The 16,764-nt window shown below is 61.6% G+C and overlaps 1 protein-coding gene across 3 annotated transcripts; it reads right to left on the bottom strand.

Moving 5' to 3' along the window:
• Nucleotides 1-483: 483 nt before the first annotated feature.
• CLPTM1L (CLPTM1 like) lies at nucleotides 484-15,851 on the bottom strand. 3 transcript variants are annotated; one of them, XM_054504956.2, is made up of 17 exons: nucleotides 15,598-15,851; nucleotides 15,161-15,261; nucleotides 13,758-13,947; nucleotides 12,274-12,416; nucleotides 10,935-11,013; nucleotides 8,689-8,806; nucleotides 8,364-8,458; nucleotides 7,455-7,539; nucleotides 6,257-6,360; nucleotides 5,257-5,322; nucleotides 4,343-4,393; nucleotides 3,614-3,696; nucleotides 3,002-3,036; nucleotides 2,329-2,384; nucleotides 2,201-2,245; nucleotides 1,402-1,517; nucleotides 484-936 (listed from the first exon to the last, which is right to left on the bottom strand). In XM_054504956.2, exons 1-17 carry the CDS (start codon nucleotides 15,757-15,759, stop codon nucleotides 852-854), a joined length of 1,614 nt encoding a protein of 537 aa, XP_054360931.1. In that variant the 5' UTR covers nucleotides 15,760-15,851; the 3' UTR covers nucleotides 484-851. The 3 variants fall into 3 exon arrangements, with proteins under 3 accessions (XP_054360931.1, XP_045719827.1, XP_045719836.1); XM_045863871.3 differs by having other exon boundaries at nucleotides 12,274-12,422; nucleotides 15,598-15,850; XM_045863880.3 differs by having other exon boundaries at nucleotides 12,274-12,419; nucleotides 15,598-15,850.
• Nucleotides 15,852-16,764: the final 913 nt, after the last annotated feature.

Genomic DNA, 16,764 nt, shown 5'->3' with positions numbered 1-16,764 from the left:
CAGAGAGCGATCGGCCCCACCTTCCACCCTGGGGGGAGCCCAGCACGGCCAACGTGGACACCGTGGGGCCCGAGTCCGCGGTCAAAGTCGGAATTCAAAGCCAGCTCCACGGCAGATGCTGGGGACGAGCCCCAAACCTTGATGGTACCTGCACGTTTGCACACCGTGAGAGCGGAGGGTCGAGTGTAACCGCGTGGAACAAGCGCCTGCCCTTGCCTCCCGCCTGGTCCCGCCACTCCACTCATCTCGGCCCTGACCTGGGGCATTTCTGGAAAAACACCATCTGTCGGACCAGTGGTGGCCATGTGACAAACTCAATACCAGATATTTAGGAAGGCTTGTGATTTGAGAGCTTAGGAGGCGGCCTTTAAATTTGCTGCTTCACTAAGCACATGAACGAACCCGCATCACGCATGCATTTCCCAAAACAGGAAAAGTGAAGCCGCTAACACACCTTCCACGTCATACCAGACCAAGAAAACATTACAGCCAGAGAAATTTATTTTAAAATAGAAACATACGTACGTTAAGCTTTTAAAATAGTCAAATTTTAAACAAAAAGGAAAAAAGCCATTTGATCCCAGTCTCTAAGGAATGGATTTAAAGAGCTGCTGGAGTGCTCACAGCGCGCCCTGCCCACGGTCAACGCCTGGTGTGTGGGCGGCTATCTGCCCGCTGGGGCCCTTCTCAACCACAGCACAAAGGGACTCGGGAGGTGACGGGAAACGTTCAGGTTTTGGCAATGCAGACGAGGTAACGTCCAGGGATCTCGACCAGAAGCAGCCCAAATACTCAGCCAACAACCCAGCTCTGCTGCGCAGCGGCCGACCCCACGTGGCCTGGGTGGCGACTCACTCTGCGTGGGCCTTCCGCGGGGGCTTCTCCTCGTAGGACTCCCCGAACTCGTTCACCCTGCTCTTATCCACGGGATAAAGCCTGCAAGGACAGGAGCACCCTCGGGCTCTGCCATCTGGGAAGGGGCTCGGCTCCTGGCAGTGAGGACCCAGCGACCCCACACTGCCGCGGGGCAGGGATTCGGGGATCCTCTCGTGCCCGCCTGTTGTTGTGTGTGTGTTTTTATGATCAGGACGGAGCTCTGTGCTCGAGGCGAAGCAGAGGCCCAGGGCAGCTGAGCAGAAGCAGAGGCGGGTGGGGGCACCGCCCCCAGGAGACCTGGCCCTGCCCTGCCAGGCCCACAGCCCTGGGGCGGGGACTCCCTCCGGCTCAGCCAAACCCTGCCGGTGAGGAATGGCGTCACAGTGCGGGGAGATGCGGGCTGGCCGGCCCCACACAGCGGCACACAGACCAACTCATCTCAACTGGGGTGAAGGATGGTCTCTCCCGCAGGCACACCACCTCCCTCCCCGTGGGATGAGCAGCACAGGCGTCCGCCACACTCACCATCTCTGGTAAAGGTACACCAGGAACACCACGTCGTCCCTGAAGCACGCCAGCCGGTGGGAGGTGGGCATGGTGATGATGAAGGCAAAGACGTCATCGATGAAGGTGTTGAAGGCCTGCCAGGCGGGACAGGGGAAGGTAGGAGCACGGGCCGTTGGGCTCTCCCGAAGACACCCGCCCTGCGCACGGGCCCCGCTCCCCCTCGTCGCTGGCAGATCGCCGCTCAGCAGACATGATGTGTGACCGCAGGTGTCCCAGCGACACCAGAAGGGCAGAGAACAAGTACAGGAGCACACTGGATGCCTGGGAGCCCACCTTGCAGCGCACGCCCCGGGTCTCCACAGACTGCGAAGACCAGCAGGGGCTGCCCTGAAAATACGGGCCAAGGACGCGGCGGCGTCCCCGCTTCTCAGAAAACGGAACAGCACAGCACATGCCCATCTCCCCTGAAAACCGCAGCGCTACTGAGGCCTGGTCCAGGCTGCTCAACAAGCACGGAGGCCCCACGGTCCCAAGCTCCACCCGTGTGGGACGCGCCACGCGGGGACCACCCTCACGGCAGCCGGACGGCATCTGTGGACACGGGCCCTGGGGGCAGGTGGTGGTCTGCGCTCTGATGCGTGTCACCAAGAGGAACGTGGCTTTTAATTCAAGAAAACGTCTTCAGCCGGTAGGACAGTTCACTGTCCTTAAGTCACCACCATGGCACATGCGGCTCAAAGGACACGCCCCCCCGCCCCCACGAAGTGCCACCCGATGGGCGTGTGAGCCCTGAGGAGGCGCCAGGCCGGGCACTGACCTTGTAGGTAAAGGCCTTCCAGGGCAGGTGCGCCACCGACTTCATCTGGGGGACAGGAAAGATGCGGCAGATCAGCGGCCGGCCACACAGAAACCACGGGTGAGTGCGTGGACGGGCCGCGGTCTCACCTTGTAGTTCACAAAGAGCTGGGGCAGCATGAAGAGGAAGCCGAATGCATACACCCCTGGGGAGACAGAGAGCAGGCTGGGACAGCCGCGGTGTCTGAGCAGGAGAGCTGATGCCCCGCGGCCCAGCGTCCGTCCCCACCTATGGGCAGTCTGCTGGCTGCCCCCTCCCGCCACCCCCTGCAGCCTGCTTCAGGCCCTGCCCACACACTGCGGCAGCCCCTGGGAATCACACCTGGTGGGAGCAGCGGGCGGGAGCCTGTCACGGGGCTCTGCGCAGAGAGCCCAGGCCGGTCAGGGCCAGCCTAGCGGCCAGACGACCCACCCACCCCTGCCAGAATGTGGACCCGGCCCGTGCACAGGGCTCACGGGCCTGGCGGTGCACTGCGCTCAAGGGCCTGCTGCTTGGGTCTGCCCTCAGGAAGTGTAGTAGACAGTGTTGTTTCCTGCCGCGCTGAGCTGTTTTCGTGAGGAGAGAACACACAGCTCAGGACTCTGTGGCCGGGGCAGCCTGAGTGGGGTTCCTGCAGACAAACCAGGCATCTGGGGGCCCCCAAACGGAGCACGGGCTGCAGCAAAGGCCCCGCCCGCACAACCTCAAACCAATGGGGCCCCGTGCCGGAGCCACGAGGAAGCTGTGGAAATGCCGTTGGTGGGACCGAAGCCCACGACTCACCGTTGACGAAGCTGTTGATGAGCCAAGAATACCAGCTGGAAGGGAAAGACCAGCGTCAGCGCACCAAGTCCCGCGTCCCCCGTCCCTCTGTGTCTGTTGCGCTGGCTAGCAGCACGGTCGTGGAAACCACGTCACAAACACTTGGGCACTAGCAGGTGCCGGTCGGGGGACCTGCGCAGATAGTCCTCCCCCCAGGACGCAAGCACCAGGTGGCGGCGAGACCTGCCCTGGCAGGGTTCTCCGTCAGAGCGGCCGGCAGCATGAAGACCGCACCGGGGTCCAGCTCTCAGGGTCATGTCCGCACTCAGGGGCCATGCTGCCTTAGCCAGCTTCCCCTTGTCCAGACACATCCGCCCTCGTCCCAGACCCCAGGGCCGTGGACGCCTGTGGCCCTGTACCTGCTGCTTTGGGAGAAGGCCTGCGGGGGGTGGGGCACTGCAGGACGGCCTCGGCGCCCTCACTGCAGGCTGTGTCCTTGGTCCTGAGGTGCTGCCAGGTGAGGCCCCCTCCCCATCCACGCTGCAGGGGCACGAGGCACAGCGGTGGCCCGGGACAGAGGTCGAGGGGCGTCCCCAGGCGGATGAGCAGTAGTGGGGCTGGGCAGCACCCTACCTCTTATACTTGATGTTCAGCAGGGAGTAGATGGCGCCCCCGATGCATAGAGGGTAGAGCAGGTAGGACAGGTACTTCATGGCCTGCCAGGGAACAGGCAGCCCCCGTGAGGAACCCATGTGCAATAGGGGAAGACAAGCAAAAAGGGCAAACGAGCCACGACTCCAGGGAAGTGGGCGTGCACGGTGCTGGGACGGCGGGCGCCCAGAGGACGCACAGCACCAGGAGCGAGGTTGGACGAGATGCGGACGCTTTCAGCCCACCGGCCTACGGCAGACCAATGAAGGGCCCGCCGGGGACAACGGTGCAGAAACCGGCCCGGAGCCGCGCAGGCGGGGCGTCCGCAGGGCCTGTGGCCCGCTGCTGCGCTCCCTGGAACTTTTCTGTGACGCCCATGCTGCCTGGGCCCAAACAGGCACCAGCGAAGCAGAGCGTGGCACGGTCCCCGCGCAGGAGGCACGTCCCAGCCAGGTGACAGCTTCGGCTGTGCCTGCGACAGCGCCGCCAGCCTCAGGGCACGGCGTGCCCCCCACAGGGGTCACCAGTCTCACGACAGAACGTGCCGCCCCAGCACCCACACGGACCACCCAGGACAGCTTGGCACAGGTCCCCTGCAAGGCCCGGGACGTGGAGAAGCCCGAGAGCCTCCTTCCCCAGGTCAGGAAGCTGAAGCGGCAGGTGCGTTGCCCTCGGGCGCCAGCGCGCCCCCAGCCACCCCCTGCTGCCTACCTGAGCGTCGTACTCCTCCGTCTTCCTCTCGGACTTGCTGTAGGTGCCGAACTGTCACAAAATCCAACATAGCCGTCAGTCATCTGACTCCGGCCCGAGCCGCAGAGGGACAGCCGGCCGCAGCTGCGTGAGGCGCACCCCGGGTGCCGATCCCGGGGCTCCAGTCTCCAGTCAAGTCGCTCCCTGCCCCCTCAGAGCCACCCAGGGACTCAGAGAGGTCCCCACGGGCCAGAGCGAGTCCCGCGTGCGGCAGAAGCACACCCGCGAGCACGTCCCCTGGCCGGGTGCCTCTCCTAGCCTCTATGCGGTCAGCTCCTAGAGCGACGGCGCTTCCCCTGCGCGCCCCGCGTGGCTCTCAGATCAGTGACGGTGGAGTCACTGAGGAGCTACAGAACAGGACAAACTGTGTCCTGCTGCCTAGTTTCCCGTCCTCGACGGTTGAGAACCTGGAAAGCCGGGGTGCTGTGAGCCCCGAGGTTCTCCTGGAACGGGTCCAGCACAGCAGCAAAAGCAGAGCGCCCAACTACAAACCTCAAACTGACACCAACCCCCAGCCCCCGTCGGGCCGTCAGCGCAGCCCGCGCTCCGTCCCCAATGGGAAGCCCATGTGGGTCCAGCACTGGCTGCGGCCGGCAATCTGATGGTGGCCCCACCAAGGGAACCGCAGAGCTGCGGCGGCCCCAGCCTCCACCCGCGTGCTCCCACCTCCTCGTCTGCTGGGGGCCTGCTCTGGGCCGGAGGGAGATCAGCCACGCGGCCGAAGGATCACTGGCCCGAGTGTGGCGTCTAACCAGAGCGCAGCTGGGAGACACATGGGAGACGCTCTAGGACAGTCACTTGGGCGGACCGGGGTGCAGCGGGAGAAGGTGGGCTGCCGAGGGGGAGGGGCGCGGTCACAACACAGAAACCCCCACCTGGAACTCAGGTCTCAGGCCTCTCCAAAGAATGGTCATCTTCAAGGCTTTTTTCACTTTCCACAGCTGACGGCAAAAAGAGACACAGACATTTAAGCTCTGGGACCAAGGAGTCCCCAGAACTCACCACTGGAAGGGGACGGGCCACAGCGTCTGCCCGCTCAGCCCCTCCAGCCCAGCCCAACCGCGCCTCACGGCCTGCGTGCCCGACCAGCGAGCCTGTCTGCCCACGTGGACACCGCCCCTCCTCTCTGCACCCAGGGAACCGGCACTCAGCCCGGCTGTCCTCCTCCAGGCCAAGCCCCCTTCCCAGTCCACCCCGCCTGCTTCCTGCTTTACCGGCACCTTCCTCCTGGTCAGCACTGGGAGGCCCCAAGCCTCTGCCCCGAGTCCTGCCATTTCCAGTCTCCGGGGGACCCAACCCTTCTCACCACCTCGCTGAGGTGGGACCAGCACGGTACAGCCACTTTTGAGCTGGATTTCCACACGGGGACAGGTGGCTACGGGAGGGTCCCTGCCCACGCTCCCTCACGGGCAGACCAAGCGCCGTCTCCAACCTGACCACCGTGTGGGCCAGCACCCATGGGCAGGGGCACAGGACCACAGCTGTGGCTGAGGCTGGGACAGGGCAGCACTGGAGGCCAGAGGAGGACGTCCTGGCCCACCCCCCCCTCTGCTGACCCTGTGTCCCAGCCCCACCGCCGTCCTCATGGCCTGGCCCCAAGCTGCCCACCCCAAAGGATCCCTCTCCTGAGCCCCACACAGCCAGGGCTGCCACAGGGCGCCACGCTCCTGGACGCCACGTCCCCCACGGGGCTCCCGGCAGCAGCGAGCGCAGCCCAAGCCGGGAGGCTCTGCATCCAGCGGGTTAAATACATCCTGCGGGCGACTGTGACAGGCGGATGCGCTCTGTAGCCTCAGCGGCCCGCCCCGCCCCGCCCCTCCCCATGTCAGACGCGGCGGTGCTGAGCGCAGGGCCAAGGGCTGCCGCGCAACTCACCTCGATGGCGGCGCCGACGCCCGCAGGGACCAGCACCAGCAGGCTCGTCTGCTCGTCCAGCAGGAACAGGAAGACGACCACTGTGCTGAAGCAGCGCCAGAGCACTGGGGGCGGGGGGGCGGCAGGGCGCTGTGCGGGGGGCTGGCCCCGCCCCACGCACACCCCCGCCCGGTCCTCACGGCCCCCCACGCACCCCAGCCCCACCTGTCGGCCCCCGCACACGCGCCCTCATCCCCTAGACGCCGCACACCCGCGTGCAACCCCCACGAGCAGACACGAGGCCTCGTGTAATTCACCCCCTCCGTCCACCAACCCGGAGCGGGGCGGGCGGCTGTGCAAACGCCCTGCAGGTCGAATGTGAGGTCCCCTCGGGTACAGAAACGCGCACGCGTGCACTGGCAAACACACTAACGTGCCGAGAGCACCCCGAGACGGGTTCTGGGCAGGGATTAGGACTCGCTTCCTGGGACTCCCATCACCCGTTCCTATTTCTACACCAATTCTGCAATAAACCAGTCTCTCTCGAGAGCTGTACTTTCTCCTTTTAAGACCCTACTTTATAAGACAGGGCAGCTCACTGACGCGGCCCTGCTGCTTTCTCAGTGCTTCCCACCGAAGGAGCAGAGCCATCTGCCAGGCGCCAGTGGAGGGTGGGACACCGGCGGCCTCCGTGGGCACGGCCCTGGGGACCCACAGCATCTCCTGCCCGCCCTCCGCTCCCCGGGAAGGGCCAGAGGAGGGGGCAGGAGGACTCAGTGGGGACCCTCATCCACTCTGAGGACACCAGAGAACACAAGAATCTGAGACACTGACGATGTGGGGGCCACCCTAGTGGCCTACACCACCCCTGGGCATGTCATTGCTGTGGGAGAAAAAGAACTGCCCCCTTTGACTGAGATGCACCAACATGCACCAAGATCCAGTGTCTGTCAACGCCAGGGTGGGCCCTGGCATGCAGCCTCCATCGCCTTCTGTCCTCTGAGGTCACAGGCCTACCCGACATTCTCTGGGATCTAGAGACAGCCCCGCCCCCACTTGTTAGCACGCAAGATCCAGAGGTGCCCCTCCCATACGAGCAGGCTCCCCAGCCGGCAGCTGTCAGAGATGACCCTAGGCTTCAAGTTCCAAAATGAACCTTAAACGCCTATCAACCGTAGTGTATGCCCTGGGAATACCCAGAACTCCTGAGAGCATCTACCTGCTTTAGTGGACATTCCAATCATGCTCTTTTTCTTTTTCCAGAAACTGATGTCGTTTTTAAACGCCAAGAAATCAAACAAAAGCTGCAAAGAAAAGAGCACAGCAATTTGCACCTCGCGTGGTTCCGACAGCTGCTCCTCACCGAGTGACGGCAGGTGTGCACTGGACCCGGGTCCCAAGGACACAGCTAGACGTCGCCAGGCACCACAGAAGCCCACGGCCTCGTGTCCCATCCACCACGCCAGAACTGCAGGGCGTCTGACAGCAATCGTGGGCCGCATGCCCGCAGGGACGTCCACATACTGCCCTCACCAGGTCCCGCCGGCTCTCAGCCAGAGCACAAGGGTGCGCAGTGTCTGCCTCAGAAGCACACGGGCTCACTCGCAGATGCGGACCTTCTGATAAAAACCACTGTTCCATGGCTCAGTTCTGCAAAGCTGCAGCTGGGCAGTCAGAATGGGCTGCAGTAGGGCTCCCACGCCTGCCCTGCAGCCTACCTTGTCTGCCCCTTCCCAGCCTGACCTCAAATCCAGCACCGCGGCTGCGTGGGGGTCAGCTTTCCTCCCCAGGTGTGAGACTCTTTGTGCAAAAACGAATGCTATGCAAGAACTGGTTTTCTAGTATTAAAATCACCGTGCTGGAATTACACAGAGAAATACTTGTATTATAAAGTCCTCCATGAACCTCACAGATTTTGGATTTCTTTCCAAAACAGCCTCCCAGACCAGCAGATAAAACCCCAAGTCCTTCAGGGGGTCAGGGACCCAGGTCCAGACCCCCTCTCCTGAACTGGGAGAAAGGACAACTGGGGCAGGACAACCTCAAAGCCTCAGGTCCGCCAGGCCGTGCAGACCCCCGGCTGAGGATGGAGGGTGCCCGCAGAGCCACCAGCCCAGCGACCACTCACGTGAAATGCTGCGACAAAGAAGGTCAACGCTAAGAAATACAAGTTGGTGTCAACAAAAATGCCTTTGACTTCATCGGCGTCTTTCTCTGAAAATCCTGAGAGGGAAGAGGAACCACAATGCAGGGTAAGCGAGGTCAGCGAGCGAGGTCAGCAGCACCCATCGCTGCACAGCGGACAAGCTCGGTGCCCGGCATGCACAGCCAAAGCCCAGCACTCTGACGGGAACTTGGTTAAAGCAGCACACCAGGAGGGGCAGGGGCCACTTCGAGAACTGGGAACAGAAGGTCATGCCCGTCCCCCAGTCCCGGTCCACTGCTGCCCTCACCGAACTGCTGCAGGGAGTATACAGCGTCCTGCATGTGGATCCAGAAGCGCAGCCTCCCCAGCGAGATCTTGTCGTAGGACACGGTGAGGGGCAGCTCGGTGGTGGAGCGGTTTATGACCTGGCAGGGAGAAGGGCAGTGAGAACGCGTCCTTCCGAGGACCGGAGCCCGCCCACCTGGCCACGCACGCGGCCACGGCACACACGCCACGGCGCATCCTGTTCTGCACAAGCGGAGGCTCGCGCTTCACACCCGGGCCCCACGGAGTGACAGTCTGCTCCCTGGCCCGGTGGTTCCTGCCTCCCCTCTGGCCTCCCTCCTCCTGGGGGCCTCCTCATGAAGTGCTCAAAGCTTCTCTGAGTGACGAGCCTTGTCCTCTCAGCCACCCAAACCCTGTGTGTGCCTCAGAAGCCACGCCTGCTTGTCCCTCTGCCCCGCCACCTCGACATGAGTGGCATCAAGATGCGCCAGGGACCTGCTCTTGCAGATGGGCTGAGCGTGGGCCTGGCGGAGCCTCCACACCTCTCCAGAGAGACTGAAGTGTGGGGTGCAGGGCTGGGCAGGCCTGCCCACCCGGGGACAAGAGAAAGCCTCCGGAAGATGGGACACTTGAGCTAGGTGTGTGCAAGTGCCAGGAGCTGCTGGGAGTGGGCGAGGCCGCGCCTGGCAGCAGAGTGCGGTCCCAGGGTCTGGAGGTTCCCGGGCTGCAGTGCCGTGGGGGGAGGCCCCCGGCACACAGGGCACTGACTCCCCACCCCTCTGGGGGCCCGGTGAGTCTGTGAGCGCCACGTGCCAGCACATCACATGAACACGGGGCCGATTCCACCGACCCTCGCTCGCTCGGCAAACCGTTGGCAGTGAGCACGTACGTCAGCAGCCCAGCAACCAGAGTGTGCCAGGACTGACCAGACACCAGGCCCCGGGGCACTGGCATGAGAGCAGGTGGGCGCAGGCCAGGCCCACCCCCAGAGGTGCCGCTGTCCAAGCCCCAGCGAGCGGGCTATTCCCCAAAGATGGCGCTCTTGCCAGAAAACAGCTCTGAAACGAAGCATTAACGTCACGAGAAGATGACGCAAGCAGCAGTGTGTGCGTCTTTTCGTGTCTGAGGGGCAGCACCACGTCACACGAGGCTCCCAAGCCCACAGGACAATGGGGACAGCGCAGGTGCCCTGCAGACGTTGCCCCGCAGCCTCTCCCTGCCGCTGCCCTCACACCTGTCAGAGCAGCACCAGGTCCTCAGCAGCAGGGACCACGGCAGCTCTGGGGCCACGGAGCACTGCCCGTGCGCTTCGGCGGAGCTGGTGTGGCACAGGTCTGCACAGAGCGCCGCAGCATACTCCAGGAGACGCCGGGGGGCTAGTGACTGCCGCTCTGGCCCAGGGGCCCCGCGCACGCGGTCAGCCGCCCAAGGGAAGCGCGGCGCCCCGCGTGTTAGGGTCAACAGTGCAGTGACGTCACTTCCGAGCTCCTTGGCAGCAGGAGGTGGCCGAGCTGGGGCAGGCGGAGCCGCGTGTCAGGCGCCTCTTTTCCCGCTCACTGCCGTGCACCCCACAAGCACCCGAGCTCTCTGTGCCGATGAGGAGCACGGCCCCCCGCTTGGTAAATGTCCACAAATGCCGTGGACGTGTCCAGGAGCCACAGTGCAGGGCGGTCAGTCCAGCTGTGCCCAGTGAGGCCAGAGACGTCACCCGTGACCCTCAATAACCCCCATGACACAGACCGTGGAGACATACCTCCACAGGCCCGGGAGCAGGGCTTGGCACGGTGCCTGCTGCAAGATAAGTGACCCTCCCCGGTAACCATCATGTTGTCATTATTGCCCCAAAGTCAGCTGTGTTTCACGGATCCTCTGATCCACCCTGGAGGGCAGGGTGTGAGTTCCCTTCTGCTTCCACGCTCAGCCCTGGCCCTGAGGGGAGGCCTATAGGCTCCAAGGGGACAGTGACACCACGTGGGGCCAGCCCTAAAGGGAACATTTTGCTCAGGACCCACCCTGAGCCATTCTGCACCTTTGAGCCAAACAACTAGGGTTCAACGGAATGTTCATGAGTTGTTCTGAACCACACTTGGCTCTCCCACGGGCTCTGTGTACCAGCCATACAGAACCTTCCCAGATCCTTTCACCAACGGAGGGCACAGGGGCTCGGGGAAGGAGTCAGAGGCAAACCCAGAGCACCCCGCTGCCAAGTCAGAAGCACGCGGGTAAGTCCTTGCAGCGCCGCGGCAGTCCAGAGGGAGGAATGCTTACCATGAGGTCCTTTACCCGATTGCTGAGCTGGTCAATGAACAGGATGGGGAGGTAGTGCACAGTCTTCCCTAGCTGGATCCTGGGGGAGCCAAGCAGTTTTCAAAGTCACCGTGAATGCTTTCACCATTACACAAACCAGACATAGCGGAGACACTGGATGTACCTCAGAGGAATCCCGCCCAGTGCTCCACGTGCCTCTGGTCACACGATCCCAGGACACACCTTCCTCACGGAAGCAGAGGGGTCTAACCAGCCGCCCTTCCCTGAAGTCACAGTCATGGGAGGGAAACTCCAGTGGCCACGGTATGGAATACCATCCAGGCCATCAGAGAGTGATGAGCCCATCTATGCCTGGACATGGATGGTCCAGGGATGCAGAGTCAAAATGGAAATAAAAACCCACCTGCTGTTTGTACCTTGGGGGAGGCAGGGGCCAGGGGGGCTTTTCATGACTCTTCTGTACCTTTTAAGCGTCTAATTATGTGACTATTTTGCATACTCAAGAATGAAATTTAAATTTTATTTTTTTTTTTTAAGTTTTTTTTTTTTTTTTTTTAATGTATTTGACAAAGAGAGAGACAGAGAGAGAGGGAACACAAGCAGGGGGAGCGGCAGAGGGAGAAGCAGGCTTCCCACTGAGCAGGGAGCTCGATTCGGGACTCGATCCCAGGACCCTGGGATCATGACCTGAGCCGAAGGCAGATGCTTAACCGTCTGAGCCACCCAGGCACCCCTGAAATTTAAATTTTAAAGAAAAAAAACACTTGTGATGATACCAGTTACCCTTACACGTGAAGAAGGAAAACAAATCTCATCACAGCCACTTCTAGGAACTGCATGACCATCGGTATCAGATCTTAATCTAATAGTGGACTCCCCAAAGAATGGAAATGCAGGGCAGTCTAAGTTGATCAACCAATTTTAACATTTACGGTTAACTCATGATGCTAACGTAACGATCTAAAGACCACTTTTTAAGTTAACGTAAGCAAGTCGAGTTACAGCAAAACACGGAGTCCTAACAGAAGTAACCAGTACGCAGACAAGACAAAGGTCAGCATGACACAGCCTCACACGCTGGTGGCAATCTCAATCACAAGATGTCGAGAGCGGAGGGACAAGGTTGGGGTGCTCCAGGCAGTCAGTCCTGCAGGCCCTTCTGGGCCTCTTATCATGGGGTGGCTCAGGGATGCAGCGGTGGCCCATCTGCTCCCACAGGCGTCCCCCACCCCCCACGCCAGCTCAAGGAGTGCACGAGCTATGCTGGAGGCTGGGCAAGTAAACACGCCCCGCGGAGCACCATTTCTGCCTCCTCCCGGATGGGACCAGAAGCACTTACATCTTCATGTACCGATGCACATCGGCAGGCAAGGAGGCCCCGTCGAAGACGAAGTCATCCACCATCACATTCAGTGTTAGTCTTGGTCTCCAGTGAGAAACAGGGTCGTCCAGGGCACTTGGTGGCTTCTTCTCTGCTTCTATCTGCTGCTAAAGGAGTGACTCAGCAGGAAAAGCCCGGTGCTGGGGAGAGGGGCACTGTCCCCGGGCCCAGTCTAGGGAACCACCACCACGTACTGACACAGCAAGACCACGAAGCAGCGCCTGGCAGAGTACGGGGGGACCCACAGCTGCCCGCTCCACCAGAGTGACACCCCTCTCTTCCTCCTCTCAATACAAGCCAGAGGATTGCTACTTTGCAACACTGACTCCCGCTTCAGGTCTTCAGCCTGGGCTGACCCACTTGTCAGGGATTCTGAGAAGGGGGAGTCCTGGGACATTTGCAGGAGGTGTAGGCACTTGGAACTAACAGCCCTGTGGCTGGCAACGACTCAGCTCCCAGACCAGGTCTGTCAAGTCATCTGGGGGACAGATGTCAGGGTTGGGCATCAGTCCTGGAGTGAGCTATATTCAGCCAAGAAGCTATGACTGCCAGGAAAATCTTCCAGATCTAATTGACACATTCTATGTTACAGGATCATTTCACGTACCTCCCACCTAAACAGATGTGGTTCAGCTACAGTAGCTTAATTTAAAAACACTTTTCCAAGTAATACTAACAGCAAATGTTTATTTGGCATTTGTACATTCCAGAGACCCCTTCACACCTCTAAGATCCACCACCTCACTGACACCCCAGGAAGGCCCTGAGAGGCAGAGCCATACTGTCCCCCAAAAAAGGAGCTGAAGGCGTCTTTCCAAGGGGACACAGCATGCAGTGGGCTCACAGATACTTCCTGGAAAGCTACCATATTTCTCGTTTATAAATGACCTCACCTTCCAGCCTATGTAGACTCAAATACCACAGTTCCTTTGCTTTATCCATAGCTTCATTAGTAACCACCTAAGAGATTTCCAGTTTCCTTGTACATGAAGTTTTCTATGGAAACAAAAATGTTTCCCATACAAGTCCCTCTTTCAAGATTGTGAACAAGGTAAATACCAAAGAGTCGTCCTACCCTATGCACAGTGCAGTGAGTCTCCCAGCCGCAAGTGAAAACTGCAGCTGAGCTTTGCGGAAGGGACGCCCCCACACCCCGCTGGGGGGCACACATGCTCCCTGGAGCGTGAGAGGGCTCACGGCCTGAGAAGAAATCTATCACTGGACTACTTAAATTGCATGTAACTAACTTGGGATAAAATCTGTCTGCAAACCCAAGAGAACTGGTGCAGCTGTAGGATAGATATGTATGCCCATTACATCAAACTGCTTCACTTTCCAGTGGTCACTGCAGCTCCAGACACAAGCTGCACGTGCAAAAACGTGTGTGTGAATTCCAAGGGGAGAGTGCAGGCCTCATCGGGCCAGTGACCTCATGCACTCACCTGCGTAGCAGACTCCCCAGTGAGCAGATTGACCTCTTCCGGTTTGGGGACCATGTAGGTAGTCAGAGGGCTCACCAGGTGCACCTGCTTCCCATCATGCCACGGCAGGATACCAGCATGATGGAGAAAGATGTAGGCATACAACGTCCCGTTGTTTCTGGTTTTCTTTGGTACAGAAACATTAACTGTCCTAAAACGAAAGAAAGGACTGTTTTCCAACTATGTGCCTGTTAGGTTCCTCCCGTAAACACACAGGCCAGACTACCCCTGAGTATCTTCATAAGTGACGCTGCTTCAAACTAATTTTAGCTTAGAAGTACTAGAACTGACACCCTCCTGCCAGGACTTACTGAAATCCCAAGTGCTGGCTTTCACAGACCGGTCTCTGTGGACGTGGGCAGCTGTGCTGAACACCGAATGCACCTGCCGTTCCTGCCTCTGTCTCTCGGCGCTCAGAGAAGTCAGTAACTGGCCCTGGTCATGGCTACAGTGGCCAGGCAGAGGCCGACCCCAGACTCACTGCTTCCCCTGCCCCCTGCACTGCCTCCCACAGCTCTCGAATGGGGCGGGCTGGCCAGAGGCCGGACCTTCCAGCACATCCCACATTCCCGTTACTCCTGTCTGACGCCTCCCAGACACCTCAGGGGAGGAAAACAGACTCCTGACAAGCAAGTTGCTTTTTTTTTTTTTTTTTAAGATTTTTATTTACTGAGAGAGAGAATGAGAGAGAGAGCACATGAGAGGGAGGAGGGTCAGAGGGAGAAGCAGGCTCCTCGCCGAGCAGGGAGCCCGACGCGGGACTCGATCCAGGGACTCCGGGATCATGACCTGAGCCGAAGGCAGTCGCCCAACTGACTGAGCCCCCCAGGCACTCAGCAAGTTGCTTTTTAAATTATACTCACTGAAATCTTAAAAACTAGGACCATAAAATAAATACCATTTTTAAAAGTCACTCTACAAGTTTGAATATTTGCGCCACTTCATCTATAGTTATATCTAACTATAATTTTCTACAAAATCGTCTCCTCCACCTCATTTCTCTCCAATACAGGCGACCTAACTGAGCTCGTTGGCTGCGACGAAACGAGCTGCTCGCTGTGGGGAATCACGAACGCCTTCTGTCCTCCAGGTCGTCCCCACCTCAAAACCTCCTGCTTTGGAAACTCTGGCCACCGCCTCGCGTCCCACAGCTGGTGACTGTGGTGTGAGCGACTTCCTGAGTGACAGCCTCGTCCTCTGCTGCTTTGCACAAAGCGGAAGCGTGCCCACAGCTCACACCGGAGCACAAAGCCTCCCCCGTGCACAGCGCAGGCTGTGACGGCCCGTCGCTGCAGTAACCTCCTCAGCACTCAAGGCTCCCTTTCCGCGGCCCCAACGTAACCAGCCCGCTGTCCCAACCTTACCTCTCAAATTTTGACTCCACGTCGAAGTCTTCCACGTTCAGGACCAGATCCACGTTGTTTTCAGCACCAAGGTTGGAGCGCGTGGTGGTGTACACGCTGAGCTGGAAAAGGACGCGCAGGGAGTTAGGGGCGCGATGCCCCTGGCAGGAAACCCGCGTCCCGCTGCGACCCCGCGGCGGAAACCTGACCGCCCACAAACGGGGAGATTTCGTTCCCCGCCCCAGCAGCAAAACGGCCCCGGGACAGCAGTTACTGCGCCGGGTCGCAGACCGCAACAGGGCAGGGTCCGGGCGCCTCCGAAGGGGAGGCGAGGGGCAGGGGCAGCGCCTGCAGCCTTCCCGGAACCCCCGCGCAGGCACGACCTGAAGGATGCGGGGCCGGGCTCGGCACGAAGGGCCTCCCCCGGGGTCGCGCAGGCGCCCGCACCCCGCGCTCACCTGCAGCTTGGGCCTCCGCGCCAGGTACGGCCGGATGCAGTTGCCGTCGCCGGCGCACGGCCGGGTGTAGACGATGCCGTACATGACCCAGCAGGTGTGCACCACGTACACCACGAACACGCCCACGACCAGGCTGGTGAAGGAGCTGCGGCCGCTCCACATGGCGCCGCCGCCCCCCGGGCCGAGCGCGGCGCCCACGTCGGCCCCGCCCGGCCCGCCTCGCCGCCGCGGGCCCCGCCGCCCGCCCGGCGCGCTGCCGGCCGCTCTGGCCGCCGCCGCTCACGCGAGGGCCGCCGCGCGCCGCCGCCACCGCCGCGGAAGCACAGACCCGCCGCGCGCCACGGGCCGCCGGCCGCCCCGCATGCTCCCGCCGCCCTCCGACCGACCTGTCGCCCCGGGATTCGCCGTCCGGCCGCCGCTTCCGGGTCCCGTGCCGCCCGCCGGAAGTGGGCGCGCCGCGCGGCCCCCTGGGAAACGCCGTCCGGCCAACGCCGCTCGCGCACGCACGCTCGCGACGGGGCGCGGCGCACGCTGGTGACGTCTCCTGCCCGCGCCGTCCTCCCGGCGTGCCTCGCGGGGTCCGGGGGCTTGGGCTTGGGCTTGGGCCTGGGCCTGGGCCTGGGCCTGTGGAGGGCGGGGTTGTCGCGAGGGGAGCGGGACGGGGAAGGGCACAGGTTGGTGAGGCCGTCGCGAGGGGGCGACGGGTGGGGGGCGGGGCGGGGCGGGGCTGCGAGGGGGCGGGGCGGTCGGGGGCGGGGACAGTGCGGGGGACGGGCGGGGTGGGCGCGGGGCGGAGCCTGGGCGGGGCGGCCGGGGGGCGGGGACATGCGCGGGGGACGGCCGGGGTGGGCGCGGGGCGGAGCCTGGCAGGGGCGGGGCGGGGCCATGGGCAGGGGGCGGGTCGGAGCCGCCACGGGGCGTGGGGGGGCGGCGGGGACCCCTGGGGACCGCCCCGTCCGGGGCCGCCGGCCGGACCCTCCGCCGCGGGGTTGGTGCTGTCCGCAGGCCTGCCGGACCCACATGGGGTGAAGTGTTAGCATTTAGGAGCCTGGTTGGAGGCGACACCAGGGTTCGTGCCATTGTTGCAGCCCTTTCTATTTCTGGAGTTGCGGCAAAATAAAAAGTTACAGAAAAGAAATAGTCCACAAACAACAATTAAAAGGCGCG

The sequence above is a fragment of the Mirounga angustirostris genome, unplaced genomic scaffold (assembly GCF_029215605.1).
Source record: "Mirounga angustirostris isolate CCGP_5_RB_7025 unplaced genomic scaffold, mMirAng1.0.hap1 SCAF_7, whole genome shotgun sequence".
NCBI lineage: Eukaryota > Metazoa > Chordata > Mammalia > Carnivora > Phocidae > Mirounga > Mirounga angustirostris.
The sequence above is the reverse complement of the archived record's forward strand: the minus strand, read 5'-3'. Positions and strand labels throughout refer to the sequence as shown.

Bases quoted from the DNA above. Each gene is read 5' to 3' on its own strand.
- CLPTM1L (XM_045863871.3), bottom strand. From the start codon at position 15,759: ATGTGGAGCGGCCGCAGCTCCTTCACCAGCCTGGTCGTGGGCGTGTTC. The intron at 12,423-13,757 runs GTGAGTGCATGA...TCACTCCTTTAG, and splicing joins CTGGGGAGTCTGCTACGCAG to CAGCAGATAGAAGCAGAGAA. The intron at 11,014-12,273 runs GTAAGTGCTTCT...TGGCTCCCCCAG, and splicing joins GTGCATCGGTACATGAAGAT to GATCCAGCTAGGGAAGACTG.